Genomic DNA, 19199 nt, shown 5'->3' on the forward strand with positions numbered 1-19199 from the left:
CTGTGAGGTACATCATCAACAGTAACAGAGTTAAAACTTGTGAAGCAGGCTGGGTGTGGTGGCTCACACCTATAATCCCAGTGCTTTGGGAGGCCGAGGTGGGCGGATCACTTGAGGTCAGGAGATGGAGACCAGCCTGGCCAACATGGCGAAACTCCGTCTCTACTAAAAATACAAAAAAATTATCTGGGCGTGGTGGTACTCGCCTGTAATTCCAGCTACTCAGGAGGCTGAGGCAGGAGAATTACTTGCAGAGGTTGCTGTGAGCCAAGATTGAGCCATTGCACTCCAGCCTGGGCGACAGAGGGAGACTCACGCCTGTAATCCTAGCACTTTGGGAGGCCAAGGCGGGCAGATCACCTGAGGTCAGCAGTTTGTAACCAGCCTGGCCAATATGGACAAATCCATCTCTACTAAAAATACAAAAATTAGCTAGGCGTGGTGATGGGTGCCTGCAATCCCAGCTACCTGGGAGGCTGAGGCAGAACTGCTTGAACCTGGGAGATGGAGGTTGCAGTGAGCCGAGATCCTGCCACTGCACTCCAGCCTGGATGACAGAGCGAAACTCCGTCTCAAAAAAAAAGTTGTGAAGCAGTTATGTGCACTCTAGCAGGTACATGACCTCTACATATCTTGACTCAAGAGTCTTTTTCTAGAAAGATATTTAAAGGAGCGTTAAGGCAGTGCAGGCACTAAAAGACTTACCAAGGGCAAAGGGCCAACATGAAAAAAGAAAGGAAATTTTGAGTATTGCTCTTGAGCGCACTCTGTGTGTGTCTTGTGCCAAGATTCCATAAATGAATCCCTAAATGAGAACAAATGTAAGCAACTGAGAATCGGTTAAGGTAACATTAGTTAGCTACTATAACAAACAGACCTCAAATGTTCAGCAACTTGTCACAGTAGAAATGTAATTTTTAAAACTGTGGTAAAATACACATAACACAATGATACAATTTATCATTTTAATTATTTTTAAGTATACAGAAAATGTATTTCTTCTTTTTTTTTTTTGAGACAGAGTCTTACTCTGTCGCCCAGGCTGAAGTGCAGTGGCATGATCTCAGCTCACTGCAACCTCTGCCTCCTGGGTTCAAGAAATTCTCCTGCCTCAGCCTCCCAAGTAGCTGGGATTACAGGCTCACGCTGCCACACTTGGCTAATTTTTTGTATTTTAGTAGAGATGGGGTTTCCCTGTGTTGCCAAGGCTGGTCACAAACTCCTGAGCTCAGGCAATCTGCCCACCTCAGCCTCCCAAAGTCCTGGGATTACAGGCGTGAGCCACCCTGCGCAGGCCAGAAAATGTATTTCTTGCTCCCAGAACAGTGCAAGGTGGATGTCCTGGCTCCTTCTGTCCCATATTCTGACATTCCTTGAGGTATTAGAGCTGGCAGAAGAGGAAAAAGAGAATGTAAAGGAGACACACCCCACTTCTTAAACTCCTTGGCCCAGAAATAAGACACATCAGCTCTGTTCACATGGGTGTGAGCTAGTCCTATGACTCCACTCAATGCAAAGGTCAGGTACAGGGGCTCAGAATTTTTTTTTAATGTGTGTGTGGCTACTTCTTGGCACTTATTCTACATAATGGAATTTTAGCAGACAGCTAGTCATCTCTGCAAAAAGCTTCTTCACTAAATTCTCCCTGCTCACTGGCAACACCAGAAAGCATGACTTTGGAGCCCAGGTAGAAATATAAGACAAAAGACATAAAAAGATCCTTTCCACTTCAGTAGAGAACCTATTGGTGCTTTGAAGTCTTTATCACATCAATGGCACCACCAGTGCCTGCATCAGCAGAGTGGAACACTAGCAACCTTGCCAACCAGAGGTGCTAATACATTCAGCAAAGACATCAGATCTTCCACTTCCATACAAGACTTCCAGCAGTGCTACCTTCAGCAGATGAGAGAGAGCAGCGGCACTTTTTGTGGGAGTGGGAGGTGACAGCACCTTTGACAGGCACCAGCAGAGTCTCTGTAGGTATCTGAGGTCAGCAGCAGATCATCTGAGAAGGGAGCGATCCTGAAGGAAAGGGAAAATATGGCAAGCTTATCATGGTACCTGGAAAGATGCTCTGTGTGACTATTCATTTATATGAACCCCTATGATTAACAGGAATTAGTTAGGAGTAAGGCTGTGATCATTCATTTTATGTATCAACTTGACTGGGACATGGAGTGCCCAGATATTTGGTTAAACATTATTCTGGGTGAGTTTGTGAGGGTTTCTGGAAGAGTTAACATTTGAGTCAGCTGACTTAGTCTCAGCTTGCCCTTCCCAATGTGGGTGGGCCTCATCTGATCCTTTAGAGACCTGAATAGAACAAAAGGGAGAATTCATTCTCTCTGCCTGACTGTTTTCAAGCTGGAACATCAGTCTTCTCCTGCACTTGGACTGGACACCACAGGATCTCTTGGGTCTCCAGCTTGCAGATGGCAGACTGTAAAGTTTCTCAGCCTCCATAATTGCATGGGCCAATGAGCCAATTCCTTATAATAAACACACACGCACACACACACACACACACAAATTCTGTTTCTCTAGAGAACAAAGGCTTTGTTGTCAGACTGTTGGGAAACAAATAAAAGAAATATTACTGAGACCTTGGCTTTACTCCAAAGCTGCTATCAGCCTGAAACTGCATTTCCGCAAAACCATTTCCCTGGGAGAAAGATCAATGTCTGAGTAATGGAATAGCACGTGGGACATATCTTAACTTACAGATCTAGGAGCCACAGTAAGCCCTGGAACCCAGTCCCCACCTTCAATTACAGCAGCTTTGAGGCAGGCAATGAATATCTGCTAAAAGCTATGCTCTGGTTTGAATGTGTCCCTGAAGTTCAAGTGTTGAAAACTTAATCCCCCCCCCATGCAGCAGTGTTGCAGGTGGGGCCTAATAAGAAGTGATTAGGTCATGAGGGATTTGCTCTCAGGAATGGATTGATGTTGTTATTGCAGGTGTAGGTTAGTTATCAAGAGAGTAGGCTTGTTATAAAGGCGAGTTTGGCCCCCTCTTACTCTCCTTCACTCTCTTACCCTTTCACTTTCCACCATGGGCTAATGCAGCAAGGCTTTCACCAAACGCCAGCCCCTCAATCTTGGACTTCCCAGCCTCCAGAACTGTAATAAATAAAATCATTTTCTTTATAAAATATCCACGCTGTGGTATTCTGTTGCAGCAACACAAAATGGACTAAGATAAGCTATGGAGGGAAAAGATGAAATACTAAATGACTCTCAGGATCACACACCCATCATGAATGAATTAGGATGAGGTGCTACTTAGAAGAGGAGGTGAAAAGCTGAGCTTCAGTGGGGTGTATTTGCTGGCAACTGAAAAGAATAGAGGGAACTGGAATGAAGAGAGGTTGAGACTTGAAAAGCCCAGAACCCTGGAGACTTCCAACGTGCACAGCTGTCAGAACTGGACTCTACAATCAGAAGTCTGGAAAAGTGTCTTTGGGGTTTAAGTAGGAAATTGACTTCAACCTCCAAGGAACCAGCTATGAAGCTTGGAGTGTCTAGAGCAAAGTTACAGAGAGGCCTGATTGTGATAGGGTGAACAATGCTGAAGCTTAGAGCCAGAGAGAATACTGCTCTTGCTAGAAGCTAGGACCCTAATTGACCTAGGGCAAAGTGGCCCTGTGGCCAGAAGCATCAATATCGCATGGGAACTTGTTTGAAATGCACATTCTTGGGCCCAACTTCAAACCTGCTTAATCAGAAACTCCCAAAGTGAAGCCCAGCAACCCATGTCCTAGTAAACTGTCAAGGTGAGGAAAGAAAAAAAAAGGTTGATCTGAGGAATGTAAGCCTTTTCAAATTATTAGGCCCAGAGAGGCACTGAAATGAGACAGCAATCACACCCTACTCCCTTTTTGAGCTACGTATTCAACTCTTGAAACTGCTTGCTACTGCCACAAGTTGCTATAAATTAACCTAATGCCACACCGGACACTATAACCAACACTCTATAGTTTAACAACGTCTAGCCAATCACCAGTCAATGTTATTTCTGTAAACCAATGAGAATTCCTGACAGATGACTTTGTATCAGCCCACTCCCTGCCATCCTCTTTCTGCCTTTAAAAATCTACTTGTAACTGCTATTATCTGGAATGTATATTCACGACAACTTGAATCTATGCTTCCAGGTTGCAATCCTCAAACTTGGCCCAAATTAATTCTGTACTTATATTAATTTTGCTTAAGCTTCTTCCTTTTAGGTCAACACAGGTTAGTTTGATGCACACTAGGGAACACAGGAGACCCAAGCAATGTTGGGTGAGGGGAAGTTTACATAGGGGAGGAAAATGGAATGAAACATATGGGGGTAAGAATAACCCATTCCTGGAAGGTAGAAACTGAAAGGACATTCTCAAAGGGACCATCTCTCAGACCTATCCATAAAACTAACTTGTATCAACTCCAGGCTACAGTAAGACTAGTTTAGTTTGGCACATACGCCAGACAAATAAGCTGATTCACAAACTAAAAACTGGAGTCAGTATCTACCACCTCAGAAGAGAACTCAGGAAATTGAAAATGATTAATAATTACTATGAGGGTTTTTAACACTTCAGGAACTATTGTAACTTGTACAAACGGATTGGTTTTTATACTCCAATCTATTTATCATAATTTATTTATGTTTTTTAAAAAATCTTTCAATGAAGAGACAGTCTATTCTTTATTAGGAGCAAAGGAAAAAACAGGGAGTCTGGGGAAAGAACATCCTAACATATGAACAGTCTCAGAAAAAGAGGAATTCTAAATAAGAGTGATGGGCAGATATTTTTAGAAGAAAGCAAGCTAATTCTATGAAGACTCAAAACAGGAAAGGGACTTCCTTCTAAAAGATCATTCAACAGAAGGCTGTGCTTCTGCAACATAAAATAGTACATTTCTTCATCAAAGTTAAACATAAACATGTATATAAAATAGCACATTTCTTCATCAGAGTTCACCATAAAGGTTAACGAATAAAAATGGACAAATGGATCACATCAAGTTAAAAAGCTTCTGCACAGCAAAGGAAATAATCAACAAAGTGAAGAGACAACCCACAGAATGGTAGGAAATATTTGCAAATTACCCCTCTGACAAGGGATTAATAACCAGAATATATAAGGAGCTCAAACAACTCTATGGGAAAAAAATCTAATAATCTAATCAAAAATGGGCAAAAGATTTTAATAGACATCTCTCAAAAGAAGATATACAGATAGCAAACAGGTATATGAAAAGGTGCTCAACATCACTCATCATCAGAGAAATGCAAATCAAAACCACAAAGATATCATCTCACTCCAGTTAAAATGGCTTATATCCAGAAGATAGACAATAACAAATGCTGGTGAGGATGTGGAGAAAAGGAAGCCTTGTACACTGTTAGTGGGAATGTATATTAGTACAACTACTATGGAGAAGAGTTTGGAAGTTCTTCAAAAAAACTAAAACTAGAGCTACCATATGATCCAGCAATCCCACTGCTGGGTATATACCCCAAATAAAGGAAATCAGTATGTCAAAGATATATCTGCACTCCCATGTTTGTTGCAGCACTGCTTACAATAGCTGAGATTTGGAAGCAATCTAAATGTCCATCAACAGATGAATGGATAAGGGAAATGTGGTACATATACACAATGAAGTACTATTCAGCCATGAAAAGGAATGAGATCCTATCATTTGAACAACATGGATGGAACTGGAGATCATTATGCTAAGTGAAATAAGCCAGGCACAGAAAGACAAACATTGCATGTTCTCAATTATCTGTGGGATCTAAAAATCAAAACAATTGAACTCATGGGCATAGAGAGTAGAAGGATGATTACCAGAGGCTGGGAAGGGTATTGAGGAGCTGGCAAGGGAGATGGGGACAGTTAATGGGTACAAAAAAATAGAAAGAATGAATAAGACCTACTATTTGATAGCACAACAGGGTGACTGTGGTCAACAATAACATAATTGTACCTTTAAAAATAACTAGAGTGTAATTGGATTGTTTGTAACACAAAAGATAAATGCTTAATGGGATGGATACCCTATTCTCCATGATGTGATTATTTCACATTGCATGCCTGTATCAAAACATCTCAAGCACCCCATAAATATATATACCTACTATGTACCCATAAAAATTAAAAATTTAAAAAAATTTTTTAAAGAAAAGTCAATAAGCCATCCTCCCACAGGGTTAACAAGAATTCTAGACAGAAATATAATTATATTAATCAGGCTGCACTTTGGCCCACTTCCTTGTAACTGAAAGTCACTAGATACTGACCATTTGTATCCCCATTGTTCCTATTGATAGAATTGCTGACATTAGAATCATAAAGCTTCTGTTTAAGGATTGCTTAAGAAGTTTTTCAGATCCTGAGTTCCAGGGAAACAGTTCAAAGACCCTCACAGAGGAATCAGCATGAGAATACAGTTTCTTCATCTCCCTATCCCATGACTTCACCTTGCACTCTTCAAGCAATCAACGATCTCCACACTTTGGCCCACTCCAAGACCTTTAAAAACCCTAGCCCCAAACTCCTGGGCAGATGGATTTGAGATTTCCTCCCATCTCCTCATTTGTCTGCCCTATAATCAAATCTCTTTCTCTTCTGCAACCCAGTGTCTCAGCATACTGACTTGCCAAATGCACTGGGCAAAGATGGTCATTTACTTTAGCGATACTAATTCATCCTTTTACCAGTTTCTTATATTGAGTGCTAATGGACGGATTCAGGGCCATTTAAATTGAGTTCTCTGTTTCTTATTGCCACACTTATTCCACTAAGACAAGTCACTTGAAGACCTTGCTAATGAAGATTAGTATCTCCATTAATCAGACTTAAAATAGACCCCAACTGGTGAGCTACAAGATGGAGACTATGACCTGGGATCCCCAATCTCCTTTTACCTATCCTCCCACAGACTGTGAAATGAGAGACACATTAAGACACATGCAGGCTGTGTATAGGGAGACTAATATTTTAACTCACACAGTAACTTGTGTGAGATTGGGAAGTACAGGTGCTCCAAAGGGGCTGGGAGCATGGTAGCCACAGGATACGTCTCAGAGCAGAAAACACTTATCTGTTTCCCACTAAGCTCATCATGTCTACTCCCCTCCTGCCACCTCCCCATCAATTCCCTAAATTCAATACACTTTTTGTAGCCTCCTCTAAGTAAATAAGCATATCACCACTCCTACCATATTGCCATTTTTCTTTTTCATTGGCATTCAAGATAAAAATACAGTAAGCTTTTTTCTCATTTAGCATTATTCCTCCTGTTCATTAAATCTGCTAGCCTTGCAACAGTATAGTTTTCTACCATACTGCAAACAATGCTTGCAAACGATGTTTCAGCCCTATTATGGACTCATAATTGAGCTGACCTTGGAATTATAATATTTTCATTTTTCTGTAGGAAAATGCATTTCAAGTTACAAACAATAGATCTGCAATTAAGCTTTGGGATATGTTTATAGATGTGAGGTGGATTGATTGGCATGACCCCTCACACACAAAAGGCAACTACAAAAAAGCAATTAGAATGGTGCTTTCAAAGACAGGAAACAAATTCTTCCACAACATTTCAAATCTGCTTTAAAATACTAGATCTAGCCTCTCTTCCCTTCCCTCCATTAAAAAAAAAAAATGAAAGGGAAGAATGGAGAAAGGAAAGAAGGGTCATAATTTAGAATTGCATAAATTCTTATTACTGAGCTGAATGACCCTGATCTACAAACTCACCCTCAGAAGCCCTAAAGATCCAAGAATACAGCATCTGTATAGTACTCAAACTCAGTAATATTGTTCTCTGAAAAGCTAATTAATCCTGCCTCTCACACCTCATGCTAGATTGTTTTATCAGGAGAAAGAATGCTAAGGGTAAGGAAGTTTTTGTATGGCTAGAAGATGCTATTAGAGAGGTTCAAGAATGAGTGTTTATAATTAGGAAAAGCAGAAGGTTGGTGATGAAGGCCAAGAAATGAACTCCCTTCTGCAGTAACAGAGCCAGGCCTGTAGAATCCAGAGAATCAAAATACTCTGAATAAGCCCTTAATCCACAGCAAAGTGGTGAACTGCCTCATATGTAGACCACTGTGTCCATAATAACCACCATTTACTCTGCGTTTTTGCCTTATTGATAGGGTCTTTTTCCTTCTGCTCCGCCTCAGTTAAATGGCTCTCAGAGTGTGAAGAGGTTGTAAAAAGACTGTGTAGTCTAACTACAGGAGTTCTACTTGGGACCTGTATTGTGAGCCACTTGGTCAAAATCAATTTACCATGATCTTTGCACACCTTCCTACTTGAACTCAGATTTCACCATCAAGTCATTGTTCTGACTTAGAAAAACCAGGGCATTGTTTCCAGGAGGCCCGTGCTAAAAAGTTCACAGGGAATGGAAAGCTCTGGAGGCTTTTGCTTCTCTCATCTGTGGAGATTAAGTTATTATGTCAGCCACTTGTACCCTGGAGAAACAAAGTCCAGCCTGAGTGGCTATAACAAAGGCAGGTATATTCGAATTGATGAGTAGGTAAGATGAAAAAGAAGGGAAGATAATCTGTGAGTCTAGAAGTCTGGTAGAAAAGCAGCCATGGAGCTAGCTTATAAAGAATCAAGTTCTTAAAACAGAACTACTATTCAACCCAGCAATCCCATAGCTGGGTATATATCCAAAAGAAAATAAATTGTTCTTCCAAAAAGACACCTGTACTCATATGTTTGTCAAAGCACTATTCCCAATAGCAAAAATATGGAATCAATCTAGGTGTCCTTCAATGTTGGGTTGGATAAAGAAAATGTGGTACATCTACACCATGGAATACTACACAGCCATAAAAAAGAATAAAACCATGTCAGCATGGTGGGCTCATGCCTGTAATCCCAGGACTTTGGGCGGCCGAGATGGGAGTATCACTTGAGGCCAGGAGTTCAAGACCAGGCTGGCCAACATAACAAGACTCCATCTCTTAAAAAAAAAAAATTAAAACTTGTCCTTTGCAGCAACATGGATGGAGTTGGAAGCCATTATCCAAAGCAAATTAACAGAGGAACAGAAAACCAAATACTGTGTGTTCTTATTTATAAGTGGGAGCTAAACATTGGGTGTTAATGGGTGTAAAGATGCAACAATAGACACTGGTGGACTACTGGCAGGGTGGAGAGAAAGGGCTGAAAGACCATTGGGTACTAAGCTCACTACTTGCATTATGGGATCATTCATATCCCAAACCCCAGCATCATGCAATATACTCATGTAACAAACCTGCACATGTACCTCCTGAATCTAAAATTAAAGTTGGAATTATATTTTTTTAAATCAAATTTTTAAGGAACATCATGGCAGCCTCTACCTAGATGTAGGCACTAGTAACAGCCCTGTTCCTAAAATCTGCACCCATCTCTACTCCCACTTCCGATCTCTCTCTCTCTCTCTCTCTCACTAGATTTCCAACTCAAAGATAGCAAACATAGTTCCCTCTTGGTCTAAATTCCTCCTTCATAAAATGAAAGTAATAGACTAGACTGTGGTTGCTACCCTGGACAAGAGTCATCAGTGTTAAAGATCCCTAGAATGAGGAATGTTCTCTTAAAGTCCCAGCTAAACAAATAATAGGGTGAAGAGATAATAGGGTGAAGGATTTTTAAGTGAGTCATGGATGACCTTAAAAAGAAACAGTGCCCTAACACAATGTCCAGCAAAAATAACATAGGTATCAACTCTCTCCACTAATATTATTAATATTATAATAATAATTTCAACTAATAATCATATTAGTGGAAATTAATAGATGCTTTCCAACAGGTGCCTAAAGTCATCTTAACTTTAGGCCTATATCTTAGGAAAGGCTGGATCCCAGATCTTAAGAATGCAAATTCTATGTTCTTTCTACCTCACTTGGCTGCCTTACTTTAAAATTTTGCAAAGTGCTTTCACATACATTACTTCTCAACAACTTTATATACCCATCTGTGGAGGTGTAGATGTGGTGTTAGTTAAAAGCCATAAAAAATTGACCCTCAAATATAAAGACTTTTTTAAAAAGATGTTTTCTCATACTACAGAACTAGCAGGAGAGTTATATTCCACATGGTCATGCAGCCCACCATAGTGGGAAAAGAGAAGAAGACTTGGAGAAACACACCTAATGTCTTAAATCCCAGTTCACAGGAAGTGATACACTGCATTTCCACTCACATTCTATGGCTTCTGGCCTCACTTAATTGATAGGTAGGTGGAAAATGTAGTCCTGCTATGCAGCTATATGCTCAGCTTCAATTAGTTTACTAGAGCAGGAGGGAACTGATATTGAGAGACAGAAAAAGAGAGAGAGAGACAATAGATTTACGTTCAGGTCCTGGTTTAGATGTAGAGTTAGATTTTATATGTTCTAATACTTTCTCAATTTTAAAGAGATGAAATTCAAGCATATAAAGAATGTACACCTGCCCCAAAGTTTCCTACCTGATAACTGGTACATTTGGGGACTCCAGCATAGTCCTTTTGGTGTTTTGTGGGGCTTGGTTTAGGAGAGCTTTGGATGCCATGCAATATCGTGGAAGGCTTTTGGATAGGTGATGCAATCCAGTGATATTCTAAGAAGATAGTTTATCAACAGTGTGAAGAGTGAATTGTAGAAAGAAGAAATGAAGGCATACAATCAAGAGACAGTCCAAGCCAAATTCAGCAGTGGCTTAACCAAAAACATTAGAGATGGAAAGAAGACAGGTACTAGAGGAGGTACTAGAACTTGGGGCCCATGGAAGGGCCAAGACATGGGGGACCTCCATATTGTCAAACACAATAGTCACTTTACTAGCATTTTACTGAAGCCTCTGCTGGTTTTCCTCCCACTTCTCCAGCACCTCCTTCTCAGTCTCCTTTGCTGGCTCCTCCATTGCTACCCAACCTCTAAACATTAGAGGACATCAGGGTTCAGTTCCAAATCCTCTTCTCTACTCATTTTCTCTCCCCCACTAGATCGTCTCATCTAGTTCTTTGGCTTTAAAGTGCATCTGTGTCAGTTATCTGTTGTCATAATAAGTTTACATAACAAACCACCCTAAACACAGTGACTTTAAACAATTAATAATAATTGAGTTCATGACTCTGTAGGTTGTCTGGGTGGTTCTTAGATTCACACACCTGTTGGGGAGTCAAATGGCTATAGGCTGACCTAGGATGGCCTTGGCTAGGATGACTGGGGCAACTTGGCTCTACTACATGTGTCTTTCATCTTCCAGCAGGCTAGCCCAGGCGTATTTTCATCGTTGTAACAGAGGGCAAGAGCAAGCTAAGCCAAGCACGTAAGTATTTTGAAACTTCTGCTTGCATCATATTTGTTAACATTCTGTTGGTCATTAGTAGAGAAGCACTCCAAGTGAAGTTGCATGGCACAGGACATCAATACCTGGAGAGATGTAGAATTGGAGCCATTTTTGCAATCCTCCACAAAATCTATATGCAAAAGCCACCCAGTTTATATATCTAGGCAGTGACCTCTTTTCTGAGCCCTAGACATGTAAGTTCAGTGGTCTGATGGATACTCCATTTGGGTATCTCCAGGCATTTCATGTTTAAAGAATGTTTAAAATTCAATTTTGATCTTCCACTTTCAAAACCTGCTCCTCTTCCAGTGTTCTCCTCAATATCTGATGCTGCCATCCACTCAGCTGCTCAAGCGAGAAACCTGAAACCTGGAGTCCTTCACACTTTTCTCTCCTTCATCTCAGATACAGTCCAAATCCTATCATCAAGTCCCACCAATTATACCTCCAAAACATACAGTTGGCCCCCTATATCCTCAGGTTCCAGATCAGCAGATTTAGCCAACCGTGGATCAAAAATATTCAAAAAAGTAAAATTTAAAAGTAAAAAATAATACAAATAAAAAACAATAAAATATAACAACCATTTACATACATATATTTACTTTATGTTAGGTATTATAAGTAATCTAGAGATTATTTAAAGTACATGGGAGGATGTCTGTAGGTTATATGCAAATACTATACCATTTTATATAAGCGAATTGAGCATCCTCAATTTTGGTATTTACTTTGGCAGAGCGGGAGGGGAAGACATCGGGAGTGGTCCTGGAACCAATCCCTAGGAATAGCAAGTGACGACTGTATCTCATTTCTGTCTTCTCTCCATCTCCTTTGCCACTCCTCTAGTTCAAGTTGTCCTCATCTCTCTCCTGAATATCTAAAATACATCCCATTGAACTTAAAATCTCAAATCCTTAACAAGTCCTGCATAGTTGGGCCCCCACCTCTATCTGCAGCCTCATCCTGTGCCACTTTCTCTTCACTCACTTAGCCCTTTCTTACCTTAAGACCATGGCATGCCATCCCCAACAGAACATCTTGAGTGATAAGAACATGGACTCTGTTCTTACCAGCTACATGAACCTGGGAAAGCTGCATAACCTCTCTCTGCTTCAGTTTCTCTATCTGAAAAATGAGGATAAGAATAGCACCTACGTTAATCTAATTCTCAGTGAGCGAATTCCTATCCTCATTTTTCAGATACAGAAACCTAAGTACAGAGAGGTTATGCAGCTTGCCCAGATTCACACAGCTGTTATGTATTCATATGTGTGGTGGATTTGTTGGTTTGATATCGGATTTTCCCATTAGACTCTTAGTTCCATGAGGGCAAACTGTGTTTTGTTCACCACTCTATCCCCAGCACCAACAAAAATTTGCTTTGCCTGTGACAGATGTAAAATATTTGTTGAATAAATAAACAATTATGAAGGGTTCAAGCTGGCAACCAAGTTATTATGGGTTTGTGGGGGCTTTAAATTCTCTCTCTCTCTCTTTCCCTCCCTCTCTAGGAACCTTGGGAAAAGATATCAGCTCTAAATTCATAACATCCAGACAAGGTTCTGTCTCTTTCTCTCTATAGTTTTACAGAAGAATGGGATTGTTTACTAAATGGTTTGCAATAAAAATCTCTCCTCCCCCAAATGGAAGACAGAAAAGAGAAACTTGGAGCCTAGTGGCAGGAGGGCACCAGAAGAGTGATTCAGTATCAATTATAGTGTATGGGGTCACCAAAAGGCAATTCAATTAAAAAACAAATACTAGAACCAAGTATGAATTTGCAGCTATTAATAGGAACTTGTCCTCTATAATAAGCATGAAAAAAAAAGGGGGAGAACAAACATAATTTATGCCAAAGAAACTTCTGGTGCTCTTCTTACTTGTTTGTGTAAGTAGAAGTCTGGTTCTGCCAACATAAAAGTAAGTGAGACCCAGGTTATGTCATTTCTATCTACAGAAAAAGAAACCTTATACTGGAGGTAACAGAAGGGAGCCTGAAAACTCACCCAGATCTCAGTATCTGTTCTTCAGATTGCAGAACCCCAGTCTCGGCTACTCAGGTACCTTTGCCATCTGGGTCCTCATACCTCTAGCCTATCTGTTGCCAATATAAGTTGAAAGACTATATGTTTGTGTGTTAGGTATTTTAGATATATTAATTCCTTTAATCTCCTACCACCTTAGTATGTGAGTAGTATTATCCAAGGTGACAGCGAGTAGATGGTAAAGCTAGATTATAATTATGATCTGATTCTAAGGCCAATACTTCACCAGAAGGCTCTATCTTGAAGTCTGACACGTTTGAGATTAGTTAAAACTAGACTACTAATTTTGGTTTTTTCTTTGTTTGTTTTTTGAGACAGAGTCTCACTGTCACCCAGGCAGGAGTGCAGTGGCGGTATCTTGGCTCACTGTAACCTCTGCCTCCTGGGTTCAAGGGATTCTCCTGCCTCAGCCTTCGGAGTAGCTGGGACTACAGGCGTAAGCCACCACACCCGGCTAATTTTTGTATTTTTAGTAGAGATGGGGTTTCACTATGTTGGCCAGCCTGGTCTCGAACTCCTGACCGCAGGTGATCCACCTGCCTCGTCCTCCCAAAGTGTTGGGATTAAAGGCGTGAGCCAACGCACCCAGCCTAGACTAGCAATTTCTCAAAGGGTGGTCTGCAGACTCTTGCATCAGAATCACTGGCAGTGTGTGTTAAAAATTCAGATTTCCTGACGGTGTCCATGACCGAAGGAATCAACACCTTCGGCCGGGCATGGTGGCTCACGCCTGTAATCCCAGCACTTTGGGAGGCCGAGGTGGGCGGAACACCTGAGGTCAGGAGTTCGAGACCAGCCTGGCCAACATGGTGAAACTCCATCTCTACTAAAAATACAAAAATTAGCCAGGCGTGGTGGCGGTCGTCTGTAATCCCAGCTACTCGGGAGGCTGAGGCAGGAGAATCGCTTGAACCTGGGAGGCGGAGGTTGCAGTGAGCCGAGATAGTGCCACTGCACACCAGCCCGGACGACAGAGCAAGACTCCATCTCAAAAAAAAAAAAAAGCACCTCCAAGTGATTCTGTTGCAGGGGATCTGTGGATGATGCAGATTTTTTTTTGTTTTTAATTTTTTATAGAGAAAGGGTCTCCCTATGTTCCCCAGACTAGTCTCGAACTCCTGGGCTCAAGCGATCCTTCCACTTCAGCCTCCCAAAGTGCTGGGATTACTGGCATGAACCACCACACCTGGCCCAGAATTTCGGATTGTTCTTATGCAGACGAAAGCATTAGGACTCATATCTAGGTTACCGGAATTGTTGAAAGCCAACAGCACACGGCATTAGCCAACTTCAGCCCTGCTCAACAGCCTCTAACCAAATCAGCTCCGGGAGCCGCTTAGCAGCCTGCAGCCGCTGAACAGAACTGAGCACGCGCAATATTTAATCCCCACGGGCGCTGGGTGGGGCTCCCTAGGACCCCGCCCCCTACCAACCTGAGGAGCCAGGGGGCGGGGCTCTCCAAAGTAATTCCGGCTTCTCCCGGCAGCGCCCCAAATCCCCGCCCCCAGCTCTCGGACCAATCAAACGGCAGATTGCTAAAACAAAGGACCAATGCCCAGGGCTGTCCTTAATTCCTCCCTGCAGTTTGAAACTGTCAGGTTGCTGTCTAGGTAGCGGTTGTGCTTGCTGAGGCTGCACTTGCTGACACTGCAGCTGCGACGCGGCTAAGAGGCGCAGAGCGAGGAGTCAGGATTTGGTCGCGAGCGGCGACGGTGGGTAGCAGCGCTCCGGGCCGACCCTGCGTCCCTGCATCCCTGGCGAAAGTAGTGGAGGGAGATTTAAAGTTCCTTGGCGCGTGTTTCCTCCCCCTGGGCTCTTCCCCAGAAGCGAGTGATTCAGCTGTTCTGCCGGAAGGTCCCAAAGTTTCCCCTCCGAGGCGTGCAGGAAGAGTAAGTGAGCAGGAGTGAGGGATGCTGAGCGGTTACTGTCATCAGAGGTTCCGGTCACTTAAAACGTTGAGAAAAAATAACCATGTATAAAGCTCTGTTGTGCTTAAGTAAGATTTTTCTTAAAACAGGCTGGGTCGGAAGGTGATGGAAGAAAACTTATGGCCTTTTGCTTACTGCAATGGCTTTTCTCCTCTGCTTCTAGTCCCTGCTTTGGGGAGGGGCTGGCGCGCCCCTTTCCTTGAGTGCAGCTAGGCCTGGTGAAAGGCACAGGCGACATCACCCTGCTGCTAGTTTGCATGTTAATTCGCTCTTCCTTTGCCTCTTGGGGGTTCCATTTGAATTCCCAGACCCCTGTTTTCCTGTCAGCCAGGTAATTACCAAGATGTTATTTTATGTTTCTGGCAACAGAGAAGCACACAAAAGTTTTGATCTTGTTTTCTGATACCTTGGATTAGAGACTACTGAAAATGTAGTGAACTAATGTGCATCCGCCACCCATTAAAGCAGTTTTCATTTTTCTCCTTTGTTTCTGAACCCAGAAACAGTAAGGAAAATGCTACTGTTCTAGAGTTTCAAATAACTCATACCTTGTTGACATAAAGCAGGGCAGATGGAAGATAGAATATTTTCCAAAAGTGCGGTGGGTTTTTTTGTCTGCAGTGTGTCCGTATTAAGAAACAATTTTTGAGATCTGACCATACTTACTAGCTCATTTTTAAATAATCAGCACCCCCCCCCCCCCCCCACCCCTGTTACCTGCCTGGTCTCAAATCCTAAAGGAAGAAGTGAATAAAAATATAAATGGACCAAGTTATCACAGTGGTAGATTTGAAGTCAGTGAAGCAGCCATTCCTTGCTGCAGATACATGCACTTATTTTATCCTCCCTAATTGGCTTAACTAAAGACAGTCATGCTGAGATTTAGTTTACTTAACATGTGTATGCACAGTGATACTCACTGGAAAAAGTTGAACTTCCCTTTCCACAATCTAGTTCCAGCCTGTGTTTCCATTCTATTTTTGCACTTTTCCCTGTATCTTCCTTTTCTATTTCAATTTCCTCATCTCTCATTTATTTTTCAGCCCACTGTGACTAAGACCTGTAATTGTTTTACTTTCCACTGAAATTGTTCTACTTTCCACTGAAATTGTTCAAGCAAACGTCTCAGCAACCTCCTAATCGCCAAATTCTATCCAATCCTCATGGTTCTTTGGCATCTAACTCTATTTTCTTCTCAAAGTTGTGATATTGCTTCCATAGTTCTAATGTTCTGACTTCCTTTGCTGACTCCTCTTCTTTGCTGACTGTTCTTCTCTTGCCCTTTAGATGTTAGTGGTTCTGGCTTTAACCCTCTTCTCATTCACAGTCGTAGTCCTTAACTCTATTAGGGCTATGGTCCCCTCTGAACGCATATTTAAAGCGAAAGATCTTCTTTCTAGAAAAATACACATTCACATTTATGATAAAAATATTGCATACGAGTCGGGTGTAGGGACCTGATATGGTTAGGTTTTGTGTCCCCACTCAAATCCCATCTTCAGTTGTAATCTCCACATGTAGGGGAAGGGAAGTGATTGGATTATAAGGGCGATTTCCCCCGTGCTGTTCTCATGAAAGTGAATTCTCACGAGATCTGATGGTTTTATAAATGGTAGTTTTTCCTGCACTCTCTCACATACTCTCTCGCCTGCCGCCATCTAAGATGTGCCTGCTTCCCCTTCTACCATGATTTTAAGTTTCCTGAGGCCTCCCCAGACATGCGGAACTGTGAGTCAATAAAAATTCTTTTATTTATAAATTACCCAGTTTTGGGAAGTTCTTTTTTTTTTTTTTTGAGACGGAGTCTCACTCTGTCGCCCAGGCTGGAGTGCAGCGGCGCAATCTTGGCTCACTATGAGCTCCACCTCCCGGGTTCACGCCATTCTCCTGCCTCAGCCTCCCAAGTAGCTGGGACTACAGGCGCCCACCACCACGCCAGGCTAATTTTTTGTATTTAGTGGAGATGGGGTTTCACCGTGTTGGCTAGTATGGTCTTGATCTCCTGACCTCGTAATCCGCCCACCTCAGCCTCCCAGCTAGTATGGTCTTGATCTCCTGACCTCGTAATCCGCCCACCTCAGCCTCTCAAAGTGTTGGGATTGCAGGCATGAGCCACCGTGCCCGGCCCGGGCAGTTCTTTATAGCAGTTTGAAAAACGTACTAATACAGGACCTCAGGATAAGAACTTTTTCTCACATTCCTTTTTTGTAGGTGGTCTCATCCATTCCCTTTTTTCAGCAGTTCCCATTATGCCCGTGATTCCTCAAACTGGATCTCCAACTTATACCTCCAGTGCGGGGCTCCCACAATGCTTAACTCCAGGAAACGCCATTCACAGTGTAGCCATTGTGAATGGCAGTCCTTGGAGTAGTGCACTACATAGCCAGTGTGACCACAGACTGCATACTTGCAGCTTTACCCTGGTGCCTCAGAGGCATCCTCACACCCAACTCATCTGATATGGCACTCATTGTCCTTCCTCCCAACCTGCTCATCTTCCTACCTTTCTTGCCTTGGTGAGTGGCACTATCCATCTAGTTACCCAAACCGGAGATCTGGAAGCCACCAACAGTTCTTTTTAACCCCTTGATCTATTATTGATCATTTTCTCTTTCCATCACCATAACACAACTGTCTTGTAGTCATACCCTCCATCCCCTTCCCATTGCTACTTCCTAGACTTAGGTCATCATTTATCTCCTTAATTACTATCAAAGAGAACATTTATCTCTTAGACTACTGCAGTCAGCTCTCAATTGATCTCTTTTTTTTTTTTTTTTTTTTTTTTGTTTGAGACGGAGTCTCTGTCACCCAGGCTGGAGTGCAGTGGTGCGATCTTGGCTCACTGCAGCCTCCACCCTCAGGGTTCTAGCTATTCTCCTGCCTCAGCCTCCCAAGTAGCTGGGATTACAGGCACCTGCCACCAGGCTCGGCTAATTGTTTTGTATTTTTAGTAGAGACAGGGTTTCGCCATGTTGGCCAGGCTGGTCTCGAACTCCTGACCTCAGGTGATCCACCTACCTCAGCCTCCCAAAGTGCTAGGATTACAGGCATGAGCCACTGCACCCAGCCTGATCTCTCTTAATATCCAAATTCATCCTCAGTGCTGCTGGAATGATCTTTCTGATCATGTAACTTTTAAAAAATATTTCAATAACTTGTCTAGAATAAACACCCAGATTTTTAATATGACAAGTTTTGACCTTCCATGATCTGGCTGCTCATTACTTTTTGTTTCATCCTTAGCCAATCCTTTGCACCCATTGCTTTGTCTTTACCAAACTGCTTGCTGTTCCTGGCATAATGTCCATGGCTCTGTCTTTGCTTACATTGCTCTACTGCCTAGAATATCTACACCTGTGTTTATACCTTTTATCCATCTTTCAGGATGAGACTTACTCATCTTTCAGATCTCAACACCTGGGTCATCTTCTCTAAAAACTTTCTGTGCCTCCTTTCCTGCTTATTTACAGTCATGCAATCTTACCCCATGAAAAATAGCTACTCCCACCTCTCTACTTTGTATCTGTTATTTTAGGGCCTATCAGCAGTTTATTCATCAGTCGGTCACTTATATAATATACATGCCTGGCCCTCTCTACAGATTGTAAACTCCTTAAGAATGAGGACTTCATTTTACATTCCTCACCAATGTCTTACATATTACTGGTATTCAGATAGTTCGAATAGTCACTATTTGTTCTTTGAATAATTTGGTTACTTGTTACTAAAAGTACTTTTAATAATTTTTTGATTAGGACTTTCAACAAATTCTCTATGCATATATTTGATTCTGTTGTTTTGTATAAGCTCACTTTTCTTAAAATAATATTTCCAAAGGTAAGTTTCCCAAGAAGGGAATTTGCACAAATTGTTTGTTC

General features: G+C 42.0%; 1 protein-coding gene across 3 annotated transcripts in view; it reads left to right on the plus strand.

Moving 5' to 3' along the window:
• The first annotated feature begins 15083 nt into the window (after positions 1-15083).
• Positions 15084-19199, plus strand: part of POC5 (POC5 centriolar protein) — a 41710-nt gene continuing 37594 nt past the window's right edge. Inside the window, exon 1 of one of the 3 annotated variants that reach the window (XM_019013687.3) lies at positions 15084-15102. Coding sequence is in view for 2 of the 3 variants with exons in the window: in XM_055367789.2 (XP_055223764.1) it covers positions 15362-15386 (25 nt within the window). In the remaining variant the exon portion in view is untranslated. Of the gene's footprint in view, positions 15103-15171; positions 15387-19199 lie in introns of those variants that run through there. The other 2 variants (XM_055367789.2, XM_055367788.2) reach the window with 2 other exon arrangements.

This window comes from Gorilla gorilla, chromosome 19, assembly GCF_029281585.2.
Source record: "Gorilla gorilla gorilla isolate KB3781 chromosome 19, NHGRI_mGorGor1-v2.1_pri, whole genome shotgun sequence".
Classification (NCBI taxonomy): Eukaryota; Metazoa; Chordata; class Mammalia; order Primates; family Hominidae; genus Gorilla; species Gorilla gorilla.